General features: G+C 34.0%; 1 protein-coding gene across 1 annotated transcript; it reads left to right on the forward strand.

Annotated features, from left to right (window-relative positions):
- Positions 1–784: 784 nt before the first annotated feature.
- Positions 785–21,381, forward strand: ZSWIM2 (zinc finger SWIM-type containing 2). Its single transcript, XM_006067883.4, has 9 exons — positions 785–1,290; positions 2,516–2,592; positions 3,956–3,996; positions 10,168–10,378; positions 11,871–12,122; positions 15,162–15,246; positions 16,196–16,308; positions 19,619–19,772; positions 20,572–21,381. Exons 1-9 carry the CDS (start codon positions 1,126–1,128, stop codon positions 21,379–21,381), a joined length of 1,908 nt encoding a protein of 635 aa, XP_006067945.4. The 5' UTR covers positions 785–1,125.
- Positions 21,382–21,841: the final 460 nt, after the last annotated feature.

Here is a 21,841-nt window from a genome sequence, read left to right on the forward strand (position 1 = left end):
CTTTTGGTTTGGATATGAGATTTTTTTCTTAATGTATTAATATAATATTTATTTTAACATCTAGCACCATTAAACTGATGGTAAAGTTGGGAGTACGGTAGCATGTATGCTAGTTGTTGTTAGAATACGGGAATAGAGATAAAATTAAGTCAAAATCTTAGACCTAGGATTGGATGCTGTTTATTCAGTTGTCTCACAGGTGAAAGCTGCTATTTCTATCATCTTCTTTCATATCAGGGCCTTTGACCATTTTCTCCTCCTGCTCTTGACATACCGAGTTGTGAGTTCCTTCCACAATAAAATAGGACAAATATCACTCATCTTTATGTTACTGGGCCACAACTGGTCATTTCCCGATTTCACTTTTAAAGACAGATTCCAGTAATATGGCTTCTTCACTTGACTCATACTTTATTATTGCTGTCCTCCTGAACGTAGTAACAAAGCTCATAGACAATTTGAACTATCTGGTGAACATTACATACCTTATTCCTTAAATAGGTATTTGTAAGTTTAGAGGGCATAGAGGCAATGGATTCTGCACCCACTCCTCCCCGCCAACACCCATCCCTACCCAAACATGCAATATAAACATGCTGAGCACAACACCATCACATACATCCCTACTTAAAGAGTCTAGCTTCCAGGTTAGAATGCTGTGTTCCACATCATTGATCTTCCCTCAGCGATTAATTCTGATTATGCAGCTAGTGAGCAATCGGGAAATGTTTGTGGAACGTCTTTCGGATAAAAACAGTGAATCATTAAAAGATAATTTTAGCATCCAGAGACCTAACTGTAACCGGGTTGTGCGGCTGTCCTAACAAAGAATTCACGAGCCCCGTCTGTGAGGAACCAGCAGAAGGAACGCGAGAGATTAGACAGCGATGTCTTCGACCGCCAGCGTTGGGGATTAGAAACACTCCGCGGTCAAGATCGTTGCTTCTGGATAGAGTGGAGGCGGGTGTGATCTCGCAAAGCGACACGTCAGCGCAAGGCACGCCGGGATACCGGGGAGCCCGAATACCGTCACCATGCAACCGACAGGCACGCGGTTGTCATGGAGACCGGCTGGCGACTCCGACAGCCTGGCTGAACTGCTGCCTTCGCCCTAACCCGGGCAAGATGCTTCGCGGGGGCTGTAAAGCCTCTGAGAGGCGAAAACACTTGATCGACCGCTTCAGCTGGCAACAAGACCAAGCGCTGAGCAGCAGCATCTACCTCCTCCGAGAGATGGGCCCCACCGCCTTTCTGTTGAGAGAGGAGGAACCGGAAAACAGGGATTTCAGAGTAACTACCGCCCCCAACTCGCCTCGGCTTCCAGCCAGGCGGACCCGCCCAGTCCCCCCAGACCCACCTTGTGTGTAGCTACTCGCTGCCGAACCTCACCCGCGAGTGTTCCAGACTTTAAAGACGTGCGCATTGCCGAGCAAAATAGTATTTGTTAGAAAAGTTCCGTTATTGGAGGTTAAGGCTCCAAATCGTATCCAGCTCTTCTAAGATGATGCCCCTTGATCTTCGGGCTTGAAAACACAGCAGGTTTTATTTGAGTATATGGTTTACTTTTACGTAAATTCTCGGATCCATTAGCAGTCACTAGCCCTGTAACGCAGATGAAATGAAAATTGTCCAATCTGTTTACAAGCCGTATATATTTGCTGGATAAATAAAATTGGATTTTCTTTACTTTTGTGTCTCTCGGAAGCTAAAACGAGACACTTTTAAAGTGTGGCTTAAATGGCGATTCCTTGGAAAGGTCTTGATGAATAAATATTCTTTTTAATTTTGCTGAACACTACAGATATTTAATTTTCACATATCCTGCTCTCATCAGTCAAAAATCAGCCACCTCTCTACCTCTCAGAAGTTGACCTGGAATCTTTTGATTTAATGTTATTAAATTAAGTTTATTTATTTTAATTTATTTTATTTTAAATTAATGTAAATTTATTTTAATAATAAATTTAATTATTAAATTAATGCATTTTAAGTATTGAGTACAGATTACTAACCTATGCTTATCTCAGACGTCCTTTTCCCACTTTACAACACTTAGGGCATTTAATAAATAGTTTAAGCCAGTATAGACTTAGTGAGTAAAAGTAAATACACTCACTAATTGAAATATATGCACAAAACAAAAACCCGGGAAGTACTCCATTACTAAAAGCCTTTAGCTACACTGCAAAGTAGAATTTCCTTTCAGTTAAAATTTTATAGATTTTTCTTTCAAGTTTTTAAAATTAGATTTCTTTTCACTTGCCTAAACATAGGACTCTTAAAAACAATCTTAGCTGACAATACAATTTGTTGGGCAAGGGAAAGAACATGGGAGTGGAAAATTAGACTGGTGTCAAGAATTACGATGTCCCAAGTAGGCTGTATTTAGCCTTTTGGAGTCACCTGAACTATGAGCTGAAATCTCTGTTAATCCAGTTATTAACTTAATTTTACTCTATAATCTAAAAATTGACTTGAGGGTTTTTCTTTTTAAGTATGCATTTTTATTTTGAAGGTTTCTCTAGGAAATCCTCATGTTTGTAATTGTTCCACATTTCTGAAAGGAGGGGAACTTTGTAAGCACATATGCTGGTAAGTGATGTTGTAATGAAGATCTTCCACAAAAAAACATCTTGGTTTATTACATATTTTGCCTTTTTCGTGGTTTGAGTTCCATGAGATTAAAGAAATTTGGTGTTGAGAAAACATAAAGGTAAAATGATCATAGCTTGTCAATATAGTCAATATAGTTTGGGGTATTTTATTTCAACCCAAAAATTAAGTAAGATTTAAATTGAGAAACATACTACCACCTCTACATGTTTGTAATGTTATTGTTTTTAATAAGAAAAAAAATCAATGTTTAGATTTTTATTATGTACAAAGGTGAAATCTAACCATAAATCTCCTTGATTCACATCAGTGATGATAATTACATAGTTCATTATGATTGTTAAAAATTTTATTACATCCTTTTCAGTAACCATTTGACTATGAATTTTCAAAACTGAAGTAGGACTGTACTTTAGATTACTTATGTCAAATCTAGAATTTTTCCTCTAGAGTCAGAGCCTGTTTGTAGGGGATCCCAGAAATGAAAAACAAAAAAAACTCCCTCCACCTATGGACCTTTCAAAGCTTGCAATTTGGTTTTACTATTTTATATAAAATAGATTTTTTTCCATTTTTATTTTATGCCAGTTTCCTTATGGCAAAGGTGTTCTGTTCTTATTTTTATGTAATGTAACATTTTTTGCAGTATATTAACCATAAATTTAGTGGAAATATAATCCAAGTATTTAATATACTAATGTATATTTAATATATTTAAGTAAGAATTTAAAATATGCTTCCCACTTTTTTAAGAGTCATATTCCATTTTAGTTGATAATATTTGAAAGTATTTTTCTGTCATACATTAAAAGTGATATGTATAGGAAAACAGGAATTATCTAGAAAATTCCTCCATTTCCAGGAGTAGGAAGCTTCTGTGTTAGTTGCTCAGTTGTATCCGATTTGTGACCCCATGCACTGTAGCCCACCAGGCTCCTCTGTCCATGAGATTCTCCAGTCAAGAATACTGGAGTGGGTTGCCATTTCCTACTCCAAGGAAGCTTCCAGGGCAGTTTAAAAGGAGTGCTGTGAATACTTAGATTCCCTCACTAACCTTTCTTTGTGAACTACTCTATGTCATAAAGAAATATATGGACTCTCTGACAAATCTCTTTATTGTAAATGCCTTTTGTTTCCATGGATCATGTGTTTTTCACATACTTATTTTAAAACATAAAGTTAATGTCTTGTAACAGAAAATGATGAGAATTTTAGATTTATACCTAATGTGTTCAGCAAATGTAAATTCTGTAATGCCATTCCTATTCTAAAATTAATAATACCTTTTGAGGTTATGTCAAAAATAAATGTTTCATTTTGGTTTTCTACTTTTGGATATTAGGGTCTTGTTGAAAAAATTCAGGCTCCCAAGGAATCATGAATGTAAGTTGTGTTTGTGTGTGTGTTTTTACTAATTTAAAGTTAACAAATTTAAAAATTTTTTATTTAGACATATTCTAAATTTAGGCAGTTATTTTTCTAGGTGATCTGACAGCTGTCTGTAATGCAGTTTGTTACATTTAAGACAATTGGAGCATTTTTATATATAACAAAAAAATGTAACTTTATATGACATTTCAAATTAAAAAGCACTTAATAATAAGTGAGATGAAATAATTGCCAGATTTTTCAGTAGACTTTCCCTATGTATTCTAAGCAAGAATTCACAGTAGTTTCTATATCTAATTTTATTTTAATTGTGAGAAAAATAACAAATTGTTCAGATCCATATATGTTTTTTACAGTAAAATAATTCTAATGACAGTAAACTCAGTAAATTGAGTTTAAAGTCAGGCATATGAAAATTTTTATAATTTTCAACTTAAAAATAAATTCTAGAGTCCTCAAAAATAAAAGAGAAAGAAAAATAATTCTATTACAGGGTAATTAGATTTGTACATTTTATAATAAAGATGCTATCATTATCAAACTGTTTCCTGCAAAGATTTATTTAACCTATACTAGATTCATCCAAGAACTACAAAGGCATTTTAAAATTTATTAGTAAATGTCTATAATATTCATAACAATTAAAATAATAATTAGTTTTTTTCCAATTCTATTTAGAATTAGTATAGATTCTATTTAGGCAAGTTCATTCCCCTCAAACTATTTTATAAGTACAATAACAGTAGACATTTATAAGTTCTAATAGACAATAAATTAATATTATTGTTTCACAGACATTTTTCCTTTATATTCTTCTGTCCACATACACATTCCCTGGTGGCTCAGCAGTAAAAGAAACTGCCAGCAATTTAGGAGACCACTTGCCAAGCAGGAGACATAGATTTGATCCATGGGCCTGGAAATTGCATTTCCTGGAGAAGGAAATGGCAACCCACTCCAGTATTCTTGCCTGGAAATCCCATGGATAGAGGAGCCTGGCGAACTACAGTCCATGGAGCCACAAAAGAGTTGGACACAACTTAGCAACCAAACCACCGCCACCACATATTTTCTTAGAAATGTCTCACATTTCCTGTTTCCCCTTGTTACCTCTGTAAATGTGATTTCTGCATCTCATCAGGAGACCCATATTTCCACCTGCCTTCTGAGCAGCGCAGTTTTGGTGGTCCCACGGGCATTTTGAGTACTCAGTTCCCCCATATGTGTTCCCCTGTCCTATTCTCCAACTCATATACTGACTTTCCCTTTTCTTAGTCTCAAAGCTAGAAGCTTTGGCATCCTTGGTTCTTCATTTCTCATCCTCTTCTCTGGTACAAATCCTGTTTATGTTACATCGTCCCTACTTCTCAACTGTGCTCTCACCTCTCCTCATTCTCACTTTCGGCCAAACTTCATCAGCCGTTAGTACTATTCTCAGTGGCCTCCTTGTTTCCAGCACCTGCACTTTGTTGCTGGCTCCTTCACATTGTAGACAAAAGGTTCTTTCTGAAATGTCACTTACTCTTCATTTCATCCTCTCCCAGTCCTTCGTAGACAATGATTAGATTGTATGAGTTCATGCATATTGTTTTCTTCTCTATTTCTCTGTTCTATCTGCTTGAAGTTAAATGTTCACATCCTCTACACTATTTTCTATATCATGTCACAAGCTTCTTCTATACTACACTGCCCATTAGAAATATAATGTGAAGCACATGTATAATTTTCTAGTAAACATATTATAAAAAGTAAAAAGAAATAGGAAAATTAGTCTTAATAATATATTTTATTTTAACCCAATACATAAAAATGTCAGCATGTAATCAATATAAAAATTATGAAATAGTGTCTTTTACACTTACAGTACATCTCAACTCAGACACTGAGTTGAGTGTATTTTCATTAGAAATGCTTGATCTGCATTTAGACATCATAAAATATTCAGTTGAAAAATAGATTCAGATAACACATAAATTGTTATACTTCTAAATTTCCAAAAACTATAGATTATTGGTCTTCCATTTAAATTTAAATAAAACAACATTTAAAAGTCAATTTTTCAGTCACACGATCCACACTTCAAGTGCTCAGTAACCAATGGCTATTGTATTGGACAGTACAACTCTACCCAATGATATTCAACAAATATTTATTGTACTGCATTTTAGTTGAGAGCTCTGCTAGGTTATTTTTTAATAAATTGAATCAGATGAATTGCCAATATTTTTTCATCTATGAAAATAGTAATTTCATATGGATAAATTTAATATTTTGTATCATATTATCCTTTGTGTTCTTGAAGGCAGAAATCATGTCATTCTTTTTATTATTAAGTATCCCTGTAGTAGGAAAGTTTGTAAATGCTTAAATTTGATCCTATATATGAATTTTAAAAAATTATATTTCCTACTAAAAGTATTTTATATAATATTTAAAAGATGTTTTAGCTACTCAACATTGAGAGAATCCTTTGTGTACAAATATTCAAAGAAAGTATGTCTCAATAATGTTGAAATTTATCATTTAAATGAAAGCTCGAGCAAACATGCATGAAAATTAAAGTAATCCAAAGAAAGCTATAAACAGCTATTCATTAATATTATGTAAAGTATATAAATGTAAAGAAGAAGGTTATTAATAATGACGTAGAAACATTTTGAACATCATTCATAGATGTTCATAGATTCATAGATTCTTTTCTAAAACAAATCTGGAAACAATTATTAGTGTTGCATTCCAGAAACCTGAGACTTGCTTTTATTTTTGAAGACCTACAAAGATGGTTGAAGAAGGAAATGGCAACCTACTCCAGTATCTTTGACTAAAAAATTCCATGGACAGAGGAGCCTGGTTGGTCACAAAGAGTCAGACACAACTTGTGAACTGAGCACAAAGATGGTTACATAGGAATTTTTCATAAAAATATCAGTTTTTGAACACTGAATATTTTTCCCATCACCCCACAAATATTTCCCAGCAAAACCTAGCTTTATTGCCTAATGAGTTTTTTCTAAATGCAATGTCTAGTAAATCCCATCTATTCCTTTTTTCAGTTAAATATTTATGGATAAAATAAAAACCACACTTAACGAAAAAATTTTTAATTCCAACCACAAAGATATAATAAATATTTATTTTCTGTTTTTTTTAATTTGTATTTATACAGAGAATAAATGTAAATGTGGGAATTCTGTGTTCTGCTTTTATCACACACTGTTACTTTATAAACACTTTCAATGCTATATAGTCTCTCTAAGTTGTCAGTGAATGTTAAATGAATTATGATATACTCAGAGTATTATAGTCATAATTTATTTAACGTTCTCCTGTTGTGTGGCATTTATTTCTAAATACCCGTTATATTCTTTTTTATCATGACTCATTTCTATTGATTTTTTAATTAATTTTTATTGGAGTATAGTTGTTCCTGTTATATTCCTTGTATATGAAACTTTTTCTTCTCTCAGTTATTTCTTTAGCCTAAGTCATTAATTGGATCTTGGAGTAAAAGTACTATTGTTTTTATTTAGATATAATTGACATAAAACATTACATAAATTTCAGATGTACAACATAATGATTCATTGTATATGTATATTGCAAAATGATCACAAAACCACACATTTATAACTTTTTTCTTGTGATGAATATTTTTAAGATTTTTCTCTTAGAAACTTTCAAATACGCAACACAGTACCATTACCTGTACTATTAACTGTAGTCACCATGCTGTGCATTATGCTCCCATGACTAATTTATTTTACAAATGGAAGTTTGCACATTTTGACCACCTTCAGCCATTTCTCTTACCTCCGAGCCACCCTCCTACACACCTTCAGGCAACCATCAATCTGTTCCCCATATCCGTGAGTTTGAGGGTTTTTTCCTTTTTTAAGTATTAATATTTTATGTCTGTCACCCTTAAGTATTGCTTTATAGCAATACTTTTGCTGATTTATGATTTCAGCAGCATATCAGTTTTCTGCCAGTTTTGCTTTTTGGATTCATGCTTTAGTCATATTTAACATACTACATATATTTAACAGCATATTTTTAAGTCTCCAAAGTAAATAAAGATACATGGAAAATTTTGAAAAACTGAGATATTTCTATAGTACTAGGAAAAAAGACTAAGTCACACAAAGTAGGGAAAGATACAAAGTTCATAGTAATCTATTCATTCCCAGTAAATTAAGAAAATAGTTTTCATTATTTCATACATCTGACATACCTTTAGAATCTAAAATGCCCTGATATAATATAGGGCAAATGAAACATAGCCCTTTATTTATTTATTACCTTTTATTTAGGTTTTATTCTATATCTGTGACTCATTTTGATTTTAACCCACTTTTCTTTGATATTAATGAAATTGAATATCTTCTATTGACTTATTTGTACTACATGTGTAAATAGTACTTTGGCTATTTATTTATTGGAGTAAAACTACAAGCGCTTCCTAAATATAAGGTTTACCCCTCTTTGCAAATGTTTTCCTAATGACATAATTCTTTTTCATATGGTTTTATTAAGTTTTGTCACATATATGTAGGTTTTTGTGTGTTACTAAATCTTACTATTTTTATTTTGTGTGTGTATTGTTTTGATACTTGGAAAGTTGTCCTTCCATAGTATTTTAGAGATTTTTTTTCTGCTAGCTTTTTCATTTTATTTTTATTTTTCCTTATGGCATCCATGTGTAGCTGTATTGGTATAAATTGGAGATTGGTATTTTTTTTAATTAGTTTAATTTTCTCCATATTTTTACCTAGTTATCTCAGTAACAGCTAATAAATAGTGCTTCTTTTCAAACTTGTTTCATAATTTTTATTCTTTAGTGAGTTTTGTATATACTTTCTTGTTTTTATAATAGATTGTGGTATCTGATAAGGTTAACTGTCTTACTCTTCTCTGTTATTAAAGAGGATTCTTTCATAGTCTCTTACATCAATTTTTCCAAATTAATTTCAGAAGAGTTTGTTTCTCCCTTTTATTCTCTGATTCATGTTGTACCACAGAGAATATTTTGTAGCCAGCTTGTCTTACGAAATTTTATGATTCAATATTTCTGCTACTGTGGAGAAATCTTTTGTTCTTCATTTTCCTCCTCATTTTTTAGGGAGCAGATGTTGCTCTATCTCTGTGACAAATAGCCCTCATCCTCCAAAGTAATGGTTAATTAAATATAATACCCTCCCACATTCCACCTGCCACCCTACCTTAGACAAGGAACAGAGATCTCTATAGTCAAATGTAACCGTGATGTTTTCAGTATTTTTAGTGTGTAAGTGGTAATTTTTTTAGGGGAAAATGAAGCTTTTCATTATCTTGCAAGTGATTTTTAATCTATATGTATTAAAGAATGTATAAAATGACTAGAACTCAGGGGGGCCAATAACAGCTGGCATTTTAATGATGGCATGTAAGGAGAGAGGAAGAGAAAAGAACATGGGAATGGGCCAGAGAAAAAAGGAATCTGGGATGCCTTGATCTAAAACTACATGCACTGAGAGCGCCAAGACGGACAGCAGGATGCAGGAAACTCAGAATTCAGAAACTGCACATCCCAGGGTGTAGATAATACATTCCTCATAGGTTGTCCCGAGGAATACTGACCAAAGCTGTGAAGAGTGTGGCTACCGAGACACTCTTGTAGGGGCGTAAAACTGGGAAAGGAAAATAGGCACAGTGGAGTCTTGCTCTCTCATTATCTATTTACTAATTTACTCATCTAACAAATGTTAATGACACTAACTACTCAAATATCTCTTCCCCTTTCTGAATTTGCACCCATTTCTTTTAATACTCTTGTATGTTGATAAAGTATTCATTTTTGAATAAGAGATAAACATGTAAGAGATGGTTACAGCACAGTCCAAGGATGAACACTGTCATATAATTAATCTGAAACGTTTATAAGGTACTGGTTGTACCAACTCTTTACAGTAACAAGAAAATAAGAGATAGCTTCCATTCTTTTTATAAATAACTCTTTTCTGACCTTTTGGCTCTGAAAGGAATACAAAAAATAGTAAATGTCAGTGTAATAATTCAACCAAGTCTGTCTTTCTGATATTTGGAATAAAACATGCTAACTTTCAGCCTAAGTTGTTTCTGTATCTCCAATTTGCCATCATATTTTAATACTTTGGAATTTATCACTAGTTGCTTTGCAGTTAGGTCTTGTGGAAAGAGAAATCAACGATTTGCTTCAGGGAATACATCGAGTTCAAACTCCCCAACGAGAAATGAACAATGAAAATGCACAGACTGAAGAAGATGGTTACATTAAACAGAAGGAGATCAGTTCAGATGATATCTGCTCTATTTGTCAAGAAGTACTTTTAGAGAAAAAGCTTCCTGTCACCTTTTGCAGGTGATATGAGTTTTCCTTAGATTCTACAAACTTATGAAAAAATTCTAATTTAATGTGTTTATAATATATTGTTATGAAACATGTTGACAGAAAAATAATACATATTTAAGCAATCATATTTAGTTGGCCTTTTATTTCCTAACATATCTGTTTAAAGAGGTCCTGTTCTTACTCTAAATATTTCTGGCTACATTTAAAGGGTGAAAATTAAAAAATAAATTCTACTTTATTTCCCTTTTCACTTTAAGTTATTAAAGTAGAAAATTTTCATGTTTTTGTTTTATACACATGAACAAATGCCATGGCTTATAAGCCACCTGTTAATGCAGGAGATGTGAGACGCAGGTTTGATCCCTGGGACCCAAAGATCCCCTGGAGGAACACGTGGCAGCCCACTCCATTATTCTTGCCTGGAGAATCCCATGGACAGAGGAGCCTGGTGGGCTACAGTCCATGCGGTTGCAAAGAGTTGGATATGACTGAAATGGCTTAGCATGAACAAATGCCATTGCTTAGAGTGGTTACAAAGAGTTTTCTGAAAGTAATGATTATTTTACTTTAAAATGATAAAAAAAATTCTCTTCAGCTTTTCTAAATTTCATCTTTAAACCTAAATAATTCAAAATTCCACTTATACATAAATGCTTATTAAGAGTTTTGTATTCAACTATTCTTAAAGGCACTATAAAGCTGGACATGGAAAATTTGAGCAACTACTTGGTATTTAACTTTTTAACTCTTTTTTCCTTGGTTATTTACTAAAATTTTCATCCACATTGTATTTTTTCACATAGCTGCTTCCTTTGCACATTTTGAAATTATTAACTATTTCCCCAAATATTATTTCTCTCAGCAGATATTAACTGGGTACTACCACATTCGTGTTAGTGTAATTTCTAGAAAAAAAGAGGACACCTCTGCTCTCAGTAACAATTTTTATTTAAAAATAATAATAATTATTATAATTTTCCTCTTTGCCAAGACTGTATTCATTCTCAATTTAAAAATGAAAAACATAATGATGCAAAATCTTTTACGGCCAATTTCATTGAAATGGGGAGCATTTTGTCTGGAATTCTGATATACTAAATTAAATATGATAAATTAGACTAGATAGATAAGATAGTATTTATGTGTGTGTGTGCTCAATTCCTCAGTTGCGTCCAGTTCCTCGTGACTCTGGACTATAGCTCACCAGACTCCTCTGTCTGTGGGATTTTTCAGGCAAGAATGATGGAGTGGGTTGCTATTTCCCCCTCCAGGGGATCTTCCTTACCCAGAGATCAAACCCGTGTCCCATGTCTCCTGAATTGCAGGTGGGTTCTTTACCACTGAGCCAGCAGGGAAGCTCCGTTTATGTCTGTAATCAGGCTATAAATGATCAGTTCCGAATCCATTTTTATGGGAAATAAAAATGGTAGCACAGAAAACTTATTTATGTAAATCAACTTTGTTGCATACAAATGGTAAACATGGATTTTATTTCTAACAGGTTTGGCTGTGGCAATAGTGTTCATATAAAATGTATGAAGATCTTAGCTAATTATCAGGATGTGACATTGAACTCTTCCATGTTGAAATGTCCTCTGTGTAGGAAAGACTTTGGACCATTAAATCTTATTTTAGAGGAATTCAAAAACTCTAACAAACTTGTGGTTGCAGCTGAGAAAGAACGATTAGACAAGCATCTTGGAATTCCTTGTAATAACTGTCAACAATTTCCACTTGAGGGGAAGTGTTACAAGTAAGTATCTGTTAGTAAAACTATAAGCTTGTACTCTTTTTTTTTTTTTTAATTTAGAAAACTTTGAACATTAGAGTACTAGTCATTTAAACTTCTTTTCTTCCTTTATTTTGTTTTGTTTTGTTTTGTTTTGTTTGAGGGGTTGGGTTTTATTTTGTTTTGTGTTTGTGTTTGCCCTATATAGGATTAGGCTGCTTATTCAGGAATTTCAGACTAGTGATCTATGTACCTCATAGATGTATCCCTGTACCTCAGAAATTTCAGTTGTTTATTTCCTTTCCTCACACAGAGTATTAACTTTGCATTCTGGTCTAGATTGTGAGTTTGAACTAGCATTCTTTCTTGGAAGCTCTGAACACGGGATTTATAATTTGGCTTAAATCAGTTTGCAAGCTCAGAGCCCTGCTAGAGAGACCTCTCATCCCCTGTAATTTTCTTTGAACCACCTATGAAGTCATTGCCAAAAACTTCTAGGACTGAGCCAGAGGGATATTGACTAGATCAACTGAAGTTAATTTCCCCCAACTCCAAACTGCAATGATGCATGTTTTGTTTTCTTTTACATCTTAAACCACCACAACAAGATACTTAGGAGAGAAGGAAATTTTCATTATTTTTAAGTAATCCTGAAACTTTCCCACAAGTCCCACAGTAAAATATCAATTAATTTCTATGCTTATAAAATTGTTCTTTCATAATTAAAATCTTAAAAGTTAACTGTATGTGAAGAAGAAAATATCTTGTTTCAACCTTTGTTAAGATGGGGAACACATGTATACCTGTGGTGGATTCATTTTGATATTTGGCAAAACTAATACAATTATGTAAAGTTTAAAAAAAAATTTTCTAAAATGCAGTCTTCCTGAAATTACATTATGATGAGTCCAATTAATATATTTGTTAAACCCTCTCATAAAACTATAGACCTGTTTTTATCACCCCAACAGTTAATGATACCTCCCTCTTGGAACTGTTCTAATACTTTGTTTTCTCAATGTGTCACATAAAAACAAATCAGCCAGAGCACTGTTCGCAAAAGTCTTTATTGGAAAACAGCTAGCCTGAGAAAGCTCCAAAGGAGCCTTTTCACTTGAGGAAAAAGGGCAGAATTTTTATAAGGTTTAGCAGGAAGTGTTCAGACAGTTTCTGGAATGTTGGTTAAAGAAAATTCTAGAAAAAGGAAAGACTTGATATTTGGCACTAGCAATCATCGTTTTGGCAATCTGAATTTTTTCAGGAGGGGTGAGTAAGAAGAATAAGGGACTAAGATAACGCCTGGAAAAGTACGTTGGGAGAAATAGCTCAGGTGGGGAATAAGAACAGGTGAATGTCACAGTGTAAATTTTCAGTCTTTATAGTGATGTGTTCCTCAAATGGTTAATGTGTGAGTGGCTTTGGTAAATTATCTTGTTTTTGTTAATGACAGTGTTCTCCTCTGTCCCTCTGACTGCACTTTCTGTCCCCGTGGGTAATTCTTCCTACTACCCCTTAATCCAGGCATTTTCCACTGTTTAGCTCCTTGCCTGCTGTTCCACACTCTCAGAATAACTTCTTCTATATGAATTTGGTTCACAATTATTCACATCCATATCAATTTTCTTTTACAAATTAAAGAATGCACTATTCCACTCCCTCAAATACTAAGATTTCAGGCGTTAGCCTGAAAGAACTATTTCCAGTAGTTTAGTAATGGTTTGAATAAGAGGCAAGATAAACTAGAAAGCTTTTCAGTTCTTTCTTCATTAAAGTTCATAATATAGCTATTAATACTTATTATCTTTTAATTTCAAAAATATCATATATATATCAATACAGAGATGCTTAACTTTTTCTAGCTCAGCATAATCTTATATATTGAATAAATTACACCATTGCTCAGATGTTATTAAGAATCTTTCTTGTGTATATAAATTAATGAATAAATTAATACTTGCTGTTTCTAAGATATCTGAAGGATATATTTTCCCAAATTTCTCTTGGAAATAATCTTTGACAACTTGAGTAAGAAAATAACATTATTATATTGCTTGAAATGTTATTTTTTGGTGAATATTGCGGCAAGTAAATTAGAACTCTCTGCTTGTGCCAAAATTTTATGTAAGTAACATATGTTTAGATTGAATTTGGCTGAAAATGAAAATTTTTATCATATCAATAGTTTTTATTGCAAATTTTTTTATACATATATGTTTTTCCATTTTGTGAGGGAAGAGAGGGAATATAATACAATTCTGTTTTCAAGAACCTTTCTACTAAGTATAACTCTAGCATTCAGGAAATCGTAGGGAAACACTGGGTAATCAAATGATAGAATATCTAATAGGCTGCTGGACCTAAGGAACTTTGAGAAAGAGGTAGATTCAGGATAAGGTATTCCAGGAAGACATCATGGTGGGGGTGTGTGGTAGGCAAAATAATACCTTCCCCAATATATCCACATCTTCATGCCCAGAACCTGTATGTTAGGTTACATGTTGTAGGAGAATTAAGGTTTGGTGAAATTCAAACTGCTAATCATCTGACCTTGAAACAAGGAGATGATCCTGCACTGCCTGGTCTCAGTGTATAATCGCAAGGGTTCTTAAAAGTGCAAGAGGGTGGCAAAGAAGACAATCGAAAGGGATACGTGACTATGGAAGGAAGGCACAGAGAGATACTGCATTGCTTGCTTTGAGGAGGAAAGGGACACAAACTAAGCTAAGGAAGGTGGGAAGCCTCTAGAAGAGAGGTCAGAAAAGCAGATCTCCCCTATAGCCTCCAAAAAGGAATGCAATTTTTGTGGACCCCTTGATTTGAAACCCATTGAGACCCATGTCCAACTTCCAACCTACAAAACTGTAAGATAATAAAGTGTTGTTGAAGCTGCTAAATTTGTAATTTGTTACAGTAGCAATAGGGAACTAATATAGGTGAGACTTAAGATGGGCCTTGTCATTATCTGCATAGTTCCCAGGAAATCTTGACCAGAGTTTTTCACCAAAAACCATGAAAATAACTGGATGTTTTTTTCCTGTATGTTTTGGTGTTTTGCATTTTTAGGTGTACCAAATGCATAGAATATCACTTATGCCAGGATTGTTTTGATAGCTGCTGCCATCTTTCTCACTCATTTATGTTTCGTGAGGTACAGTATCCTTCTTGAATTTCATATAGTGTTTGTATTTGTCCCATTGTAAATCTAAGTAAAATCTAAGAATAGATAACACTCTGGAATAGAGCTGACTATGTCTGAATAAAAACCAAAGACCAAGAGTTTTTGGATAACTTTTTCATAAGGTTTTCTAGGCAGTTGGTTCTTACATCAGTAATTTATAAAATTCAACACAATAACAAATATGTGATGATACCATATATAAATCTTAAGGACAGAAATTAATGGCCATCAAGCTTGAAAATTCATTTTGGAAAAAAAAAGATCTCAACACACCAAATGACTTATTACTAACGATGATTTATGGTTTTAAAATCTCTTACATCACTTGAATTTAACAAGTAAATAAGTGTCTCCTGCTGCTGAACTTACTACACAAGATAAAACATCCACAATTACCATTATTGATTAATAGGTTAAAATTTTACCTTTAAAAGTAATGTTAGAGTAGCTGTGCAACAGTATATAAGAATGACTGCTGCTGCTGCTGCTAAGTCGCGTCAGTCGTGTCCGACTCTGTGCGACCCCATAGACGGCAGCCCAGGCTCGCCCATCCCTGGGATTCTCCAGGCAAGAACACTGGAGTGGGTTGCCATTTCCTTCTCCAACGCATGAAAGTGAAAAGTGAAAGTGAAGTCGCTCAGTCAGGTCCGACTCTTAGCGACCCCATGGACTGTAGCCCACCAGGCTCCTCCATCCATGGGATTTTCCAGGCGAGAGTACTGGAGTGGGGTGCCATTGCCTTCTCCGATAAGAACGACTAATAATTTGCAATTTCTTTAATGTGTTACAAAGCTATATTTTTAAATGATGAGTCTTTATCTACATTATTATTTTACTGATATGCATCCTACTGATTTTAATGCATAAGGTAAAAGTTTCCACAAATTACCAAGTAACATTCACTTTTTACGTATTACAGAAGAGAAATCAAAAATGGAGATCGTTGGGGAAAAGGTCGGATAAAACTGTAAAATATGTCGATATTAAAAATGAGATAGAGAAAAAGATGCCACATTTTCAAGAAAAGCAAGAGTAAGATTCTCAGTGAAATTTGTGTTTGGGAAAATATTTAAATTTTCAGTTTGGATAAGTTTTATTCATTTCTTTATTCAATAAATATGTATTGATCAAATACTATTATGTACTAGATGATATAGTATTCAGTGAAGAGCAAAGCTCTGGAGTCAGAATGCTTAAATCCAGTCCTGGTACAGCCACTTTTGGGCTAGTTATTTCACTCCTCCCTGCAACATTTTTCTTTATCTTTAAAATGGGGACAATTATAAAACCAGTCTTATAGACATTTTGTGCATGTGAAATTAATACAGTAAATATTCAAATAATGCTGTCTACTATTATTAATATTAATTCTACCAAAGATTATATTAGGGATATAATAGTTAGAATAGTTTCTTTAGTAATGATCATCAAAATAAATATAAAATTAAAACTGATAGGAGTTAATATAAAGAAAAAGTACAGTTAGCTATGAGATTTGCTTTGAAGTAATCAGCCACTGGAACTTCCCCGGTGGCTCAGTGGTAAAGCACTCACCTGTAAATACAGGAGACTTGGGTTCAATCCCTGAGTCGCAAAAATCCCCTGGAGAAGGAAATGGCAACCCACTCCAGTATTCTTACTGGGAAATCCAATGAACAGAGAAGCCTGGCTGGCTACAGTCCATGGGGTTGCAAAGTCATCCTTAGCAAGTCTTTCTTTTCTCATTGCCCCTCTACTCCACCCCCATGGAAGAGTGTTGAAGGGATTGGTTGTATTTCAAAACCCTGGCTCAGCCTCTTTACTAGAGGACAGTTTTTGTCATACTTATTAATGAAAGAAAATTAAACCTACTATGTATAATTACTATATTGCTATGCTATGCTATGCTAAGTCACTTCAGTTGTGTCCAACTCTGTGCGACCCCATAGACGGCAGCCCACCAGGCTCCCCCGTCCCTGGGATTCTCCAGGCAAGAACACTGGAGTGGGCTGCCATTTCCTTCTCCAATGCATGAAAGTGAAAAGTGAAAGTGAAGTCGCTCAGTCGTGTCCGACTCTTAGCGACCCCATGGATTGCAGCCTACCAGGCTCCTCCGTCCATGGGATTTTCCAAGCAAGAGTACTGGAGTGGGGTGCCATTGCCTTCTCCAAATTACTATATTAGGTACACTATAAAACATTAACAAAGTTCATTTTAAAAGAATGGGATAAAATTGAAATATTTTTTAAAAGACAATTTCAATGAATTAACCACACAAAAATTGTGCTTGTTCATTATATATGTAATATATATATTTAAAATGTTATCCTATGTATATATATTTCTATCCTACATATATGTGTGTGTGTGTGTGTATATATATATATATATATATATATATATATAGTATGTCTATATCTAGATAGACAGATGATTGATAGATTTCTGGCCAACCCAGTAGACAGTAGATACCTAGCCCATGCCCTGTGGGTGCTCCACACACTTCAGAGATCATAGCTATTGTTGACTATAAAATGCTTTGTGGGTGTGAAATGAGCCTATACAAAGGCTCTCCATCTCCATTTTCCGTGGCCCTGGCTGGGTATCACACCTCAACCTATTAGAATGATAAATTGTATAACTAATGGTTTAAGAGATATTGTGGAGGTAGGCAAGAGAACATTAGGGATAGAAGGACGTTCTAGGCAGAGAAAATGGAATAAATAAAAGAGTTTCAAGATAAAAAACTGTTTCAGTTCAGTTCAGTTCAGTCACTCAGTCGTGTCCAACTCTCTGCGACACCATGAATCGCAGCACTCCAGGCCTCCCTGTCCATCACCATCTCCTGGAGTTCACCCAGACTCACATCCATCAAGTCAGTGATGCCATCCAGCCATCTCATCCTCTGTCGTCCCCTTCTCCTCCTGCCCCCAATCCCTCCCAGCATCAGAGTCTTTTCCAATGAATCAACTCTTCGCATGAGGTGGCCCAAGTACTGGAGTTTCAGCTTTAGCATCATTCCTTCCAAATAAATCCCAGGGCTAATCTCCTTCAGAATGGACTGGTTGGATCTCCTTGCAGTCCAAGGGACTCTCAAGAGTCTTCTCCAACACCACAGTTCAAAAGCATCAATTCTTCAGCGCTCAGCCTTCTTCACAGTCCAACTCTCACATCCATACATGACCACTGGAAAAACCATAGCCTTGACTAGACAGACCTTTGTTGGCAAAGTAATGTCTCTGCTTTTTAATATAGCTATCTAGTTTGGTCATAACTTTCCTTCCAAGGAGCAAGCGTCTTTTAATTTCATGGCTGCAGTCACCATCTGTAGTGATTTTGGAGCCCAGAAAAATAAAGTCTGACACTGTTTCCACTGTTTCCCCATCTATTTCCCATGAAGTGATGGGACCAGATGCCATGATGTTAGTTTTCTGAATGTTGAGCTTTCAACCAACTTTTTCACTCTCCACTTTCACTTTCATCAAGAGGCTTTTTAGTTCCACCTGAAATAATAGAAACACATAGTTATTTTTTTTTTAGTTGATAATTAAGTGACCTTGGTTAAGGCAATTTTTGTAGTTTATCTGCAGAGTTAATGAGAAGTATATCTATAGAGTAATGAAAAGTATAAAGTTTTCTAAGAATATATTTTAACTTTATTCTGAATAACCTTTGAATAACAAGAATGCATCTAACCTTTAAACCAAGCTTTTGTTTTTAAATATTTATCTGTTTTATCAGCTGTTAGTGGCATCAAATTTACATTGCATAATCTAAGTTATGTTTGTTGGTACTTTGGGTACAAAAATGGGGTTGGTATCTTTACAGTACATTCACGTGGTCTAACAGTACTGAAGTAGTAAGCATATGCCCCATGTGAAATAAGTTTCTTCATAGACTATGACCTACAAATCTTTCATAGTAGTCTGAAATATTTAACATGGCCTACCACCCACCTTACTTCCTACCAGATGACAAAGTGAATTGGGTTGTATTTTTCTAAACACCAGCCTTTGTGTTAGCTCAGCTCATATATATGAAAGTATATAGTTTTCATCAAAATTCTGTTCTGGTTTCATTGATGTGAAAAAGCTCAACTCAAAAAGTTTCAAGTTAGTATTTTTGTTTGAAGTGACTAAATTTTGTTCTTTATGAAGTTGATGTTGAAATTGGATCCATCTTGTTCAAGATCAAGACAATAGATTTTTAAGCTTTATAATGCGTGAGACTTATTATCTTCAGTTCTAAAAAGTATTGGGTTCAGTTGCATTATTTGTATGGAGGTTATTACCTGTACTATTGATTGTTTCCTGATCTATAATCACATATGACCATTCATCTCTCTTTGCTTATTCTCACTTAGCCAAATTTATACACCAAAACACGTGGTAAAGTCACTGCCCCTCTTTCTGATCACAAAGAACAGTAAACTGCTTGCTCCAGGATACCAGTGTCGACTTTGTTTGAAGGCGTTTCGTCGTGGCCAACATACGAGACAGCTGCCGTGCACTCACAAGGTAGAAGTCACAGCATTTTAGTCTGACTTTCCCTGTAGGGCCAGTTTTCACAAATGGAATGGCAATTTAAGTCTCTCCTTTTACTTTTTTAGTTGGATTATGAGCAGAGATGTTCAGATTGAAGTGTGCGTAGAAAGCTAGAGCAGAGACTATTGAGAAGGTGGTCTGCCTCCCAAGGATGGATTCCTATGAATTAGGATTCATTTCCGTATATACTACTGAGGAAACATAAAATGAGACTTCAAGTTAAATACTTTTGTCTATTTTGGTTACTGATAAAAAGAAAAAGCTTATAGAATATACTAACTTATGATTCTTCAGATGAAGCAGAAATGCTTAATTCGACATAGTTTACTATTATTTCAATGGACTCACTGGAATCAAAGTCTGAATGTTGCTGAATCACTATGTGGTGGTAACCAGGTTTTTTCTGAGATAAAGTTGTTTTAATAAACTTTTATGATTTATGATATTATGTCTTACCATCATCATATAAGTTTTCAACACAAGTTGGCTATGACATTTTTATTATTTAATAATATTCATTAGAAAGTAAGAGTGAAATGGTATCCACTGAGGGCTTTTCATTTTAATGTGGAAAATAGCAATCAGTCTATAACCAACTACATTTTTAAGAGAACTTCTTCAAAATATTTCCATAAAACATGATAGATTGTATTACCTTCCAAATTTATGAAAGTTTTAAAAGTAACACAGTAATGATATGGGAAATTTTATATGAATACTATACATTATAAATAAGATATTGTATCTCTCATTAGCATAACTTTTTTTTAAGTTTCATAGGAAATGTATTGACAGTTGGTTACTCTACAAGTGCAATTCGTGCCCTATTGATGGACAAGTTATATATAACCCTTTAATCTGGAAAGATAGAGTGGTGAATGGGCATGTACATCATTCTGTTTCAAACACAGACGTCACTCATCTGCCAAAACAGGAAGAATCAGAACTTTTTATTCCTGGTACTGGATTAGTCTTAAAACAAAACAAACCTGGAATTTTACCTATCTTACCCCAACATAATCCTGAAAAATTGAGTACCCCTCAGAGTCCAAATGATACTTATCAGAATATAACAATAGACAATCTATATTCTATCAAACTAGATGATTCAAATTCAAGAAAATCAATCTATGAATGTAAAATTAACCAACATTTTCCCAGCTATCTCCAAGATTTACCCACTGGATCCTTTGGAAAAACATCATCTCAAACACTTTTTCCTTCTATTGATCACAAGAATATAATACATCCAACTGAAAGGAAAAACCCATGTATAAATAAAAAACACCACACTAGTCAAAGCCAGAAGATGAACAAAAGTTGTAAAGAAACTAACCACAATTCAAAGAAGATTCTTGGTAATAAAGTAAGAGAGGACAACACGAGATCAAATACTTTGCTTCCAGACTTAAGTCTTATTGTCAATTGGGGTACAACAAAACTTAGTTTGTCTAAAAGGTATAATAATTGTATGGGGAAGATTAGACCAAAATGTAGTCATTTATCCAGAAGGCCTGTATCTCACCCTTTAAATACAAAAAGTCCTGAGCTATCTTTAATGTTGGAAGGTGTTCATTTGTAAAAATTAATTTCTTAAAATCAGAAAATATTTGAATATCAAATGTAAAATTTTTGTAGAACATAATAAATGCTATATACTCTTGACAAATAAATATAAAATTCTCTGCTATTATTTTGCCTACTTGTCTATGAATAATGGCCTATATATATATATATATATATACAAAATTCTCTGTTTTTATTTTGCCTATTGTTCATGAATAACAACCTAAGGAAAGGGCCTCATTTCTTATAAGACTTAAAGCATTGATAAGTATGTTTCAAGGTCTTTTGAATTATAAATAATTTTTAGAAATTTTATATATGACTTTACATTGATTAAATTAATTATTTTTAATTAAGGAAATAGATTTTCCTTGCATTGAGTTACTGTTTTCAAACATTTCATTTGATGACATGTAACATACAGGGATTCTTTCCAGTTATTTTTTACATTTTCTGAACTAATGATCACCACAACC

The sequence above is a fragment of the Bubalus bubalis genome, chromosome 2 (assembly GCF_019923935.1).
Source record: "Bubalus bubalis isolate 160015118507 breed Murrah chromosome 2, NDDB_SH_1, whole genome shotgun sequence".
Taxonomy (NCBI): domain Eukaryota; kingdom Metazoa; phylum Chordata; class Mammalia; order Artiodactyla; family Bovidae; genus Bubalus; species Bubalus bubalis.

What these genes read in the sequence shown, in the direction of transcription:
- ZSWIM2 (XM_006067883.4), top strand. Translation starts at nt 1,126, where the DNA reads ATGCTTCGCGGGGGCTGTAAAGCCTCTGAGAGGCGAAAACACTTGATC. An exon ending in ACTCATTTATGTTTCGTGAG is followed by an intron (nt 15,247 to 16,195) that starts GTACAGTATCCT and finishes TACGTATTACAG; the next exon opens with AAGAGAAATCAAAAATGGAG. An exon ending in AGCTGCCGTGCACTCACAAG is followed by an intron (nt 19,773 to 20,571) that starts GTAGAAGTCACA and finishes CTTTTTTTTAAG; the next exon opens with TTTCATAGGAAATGTATTGA.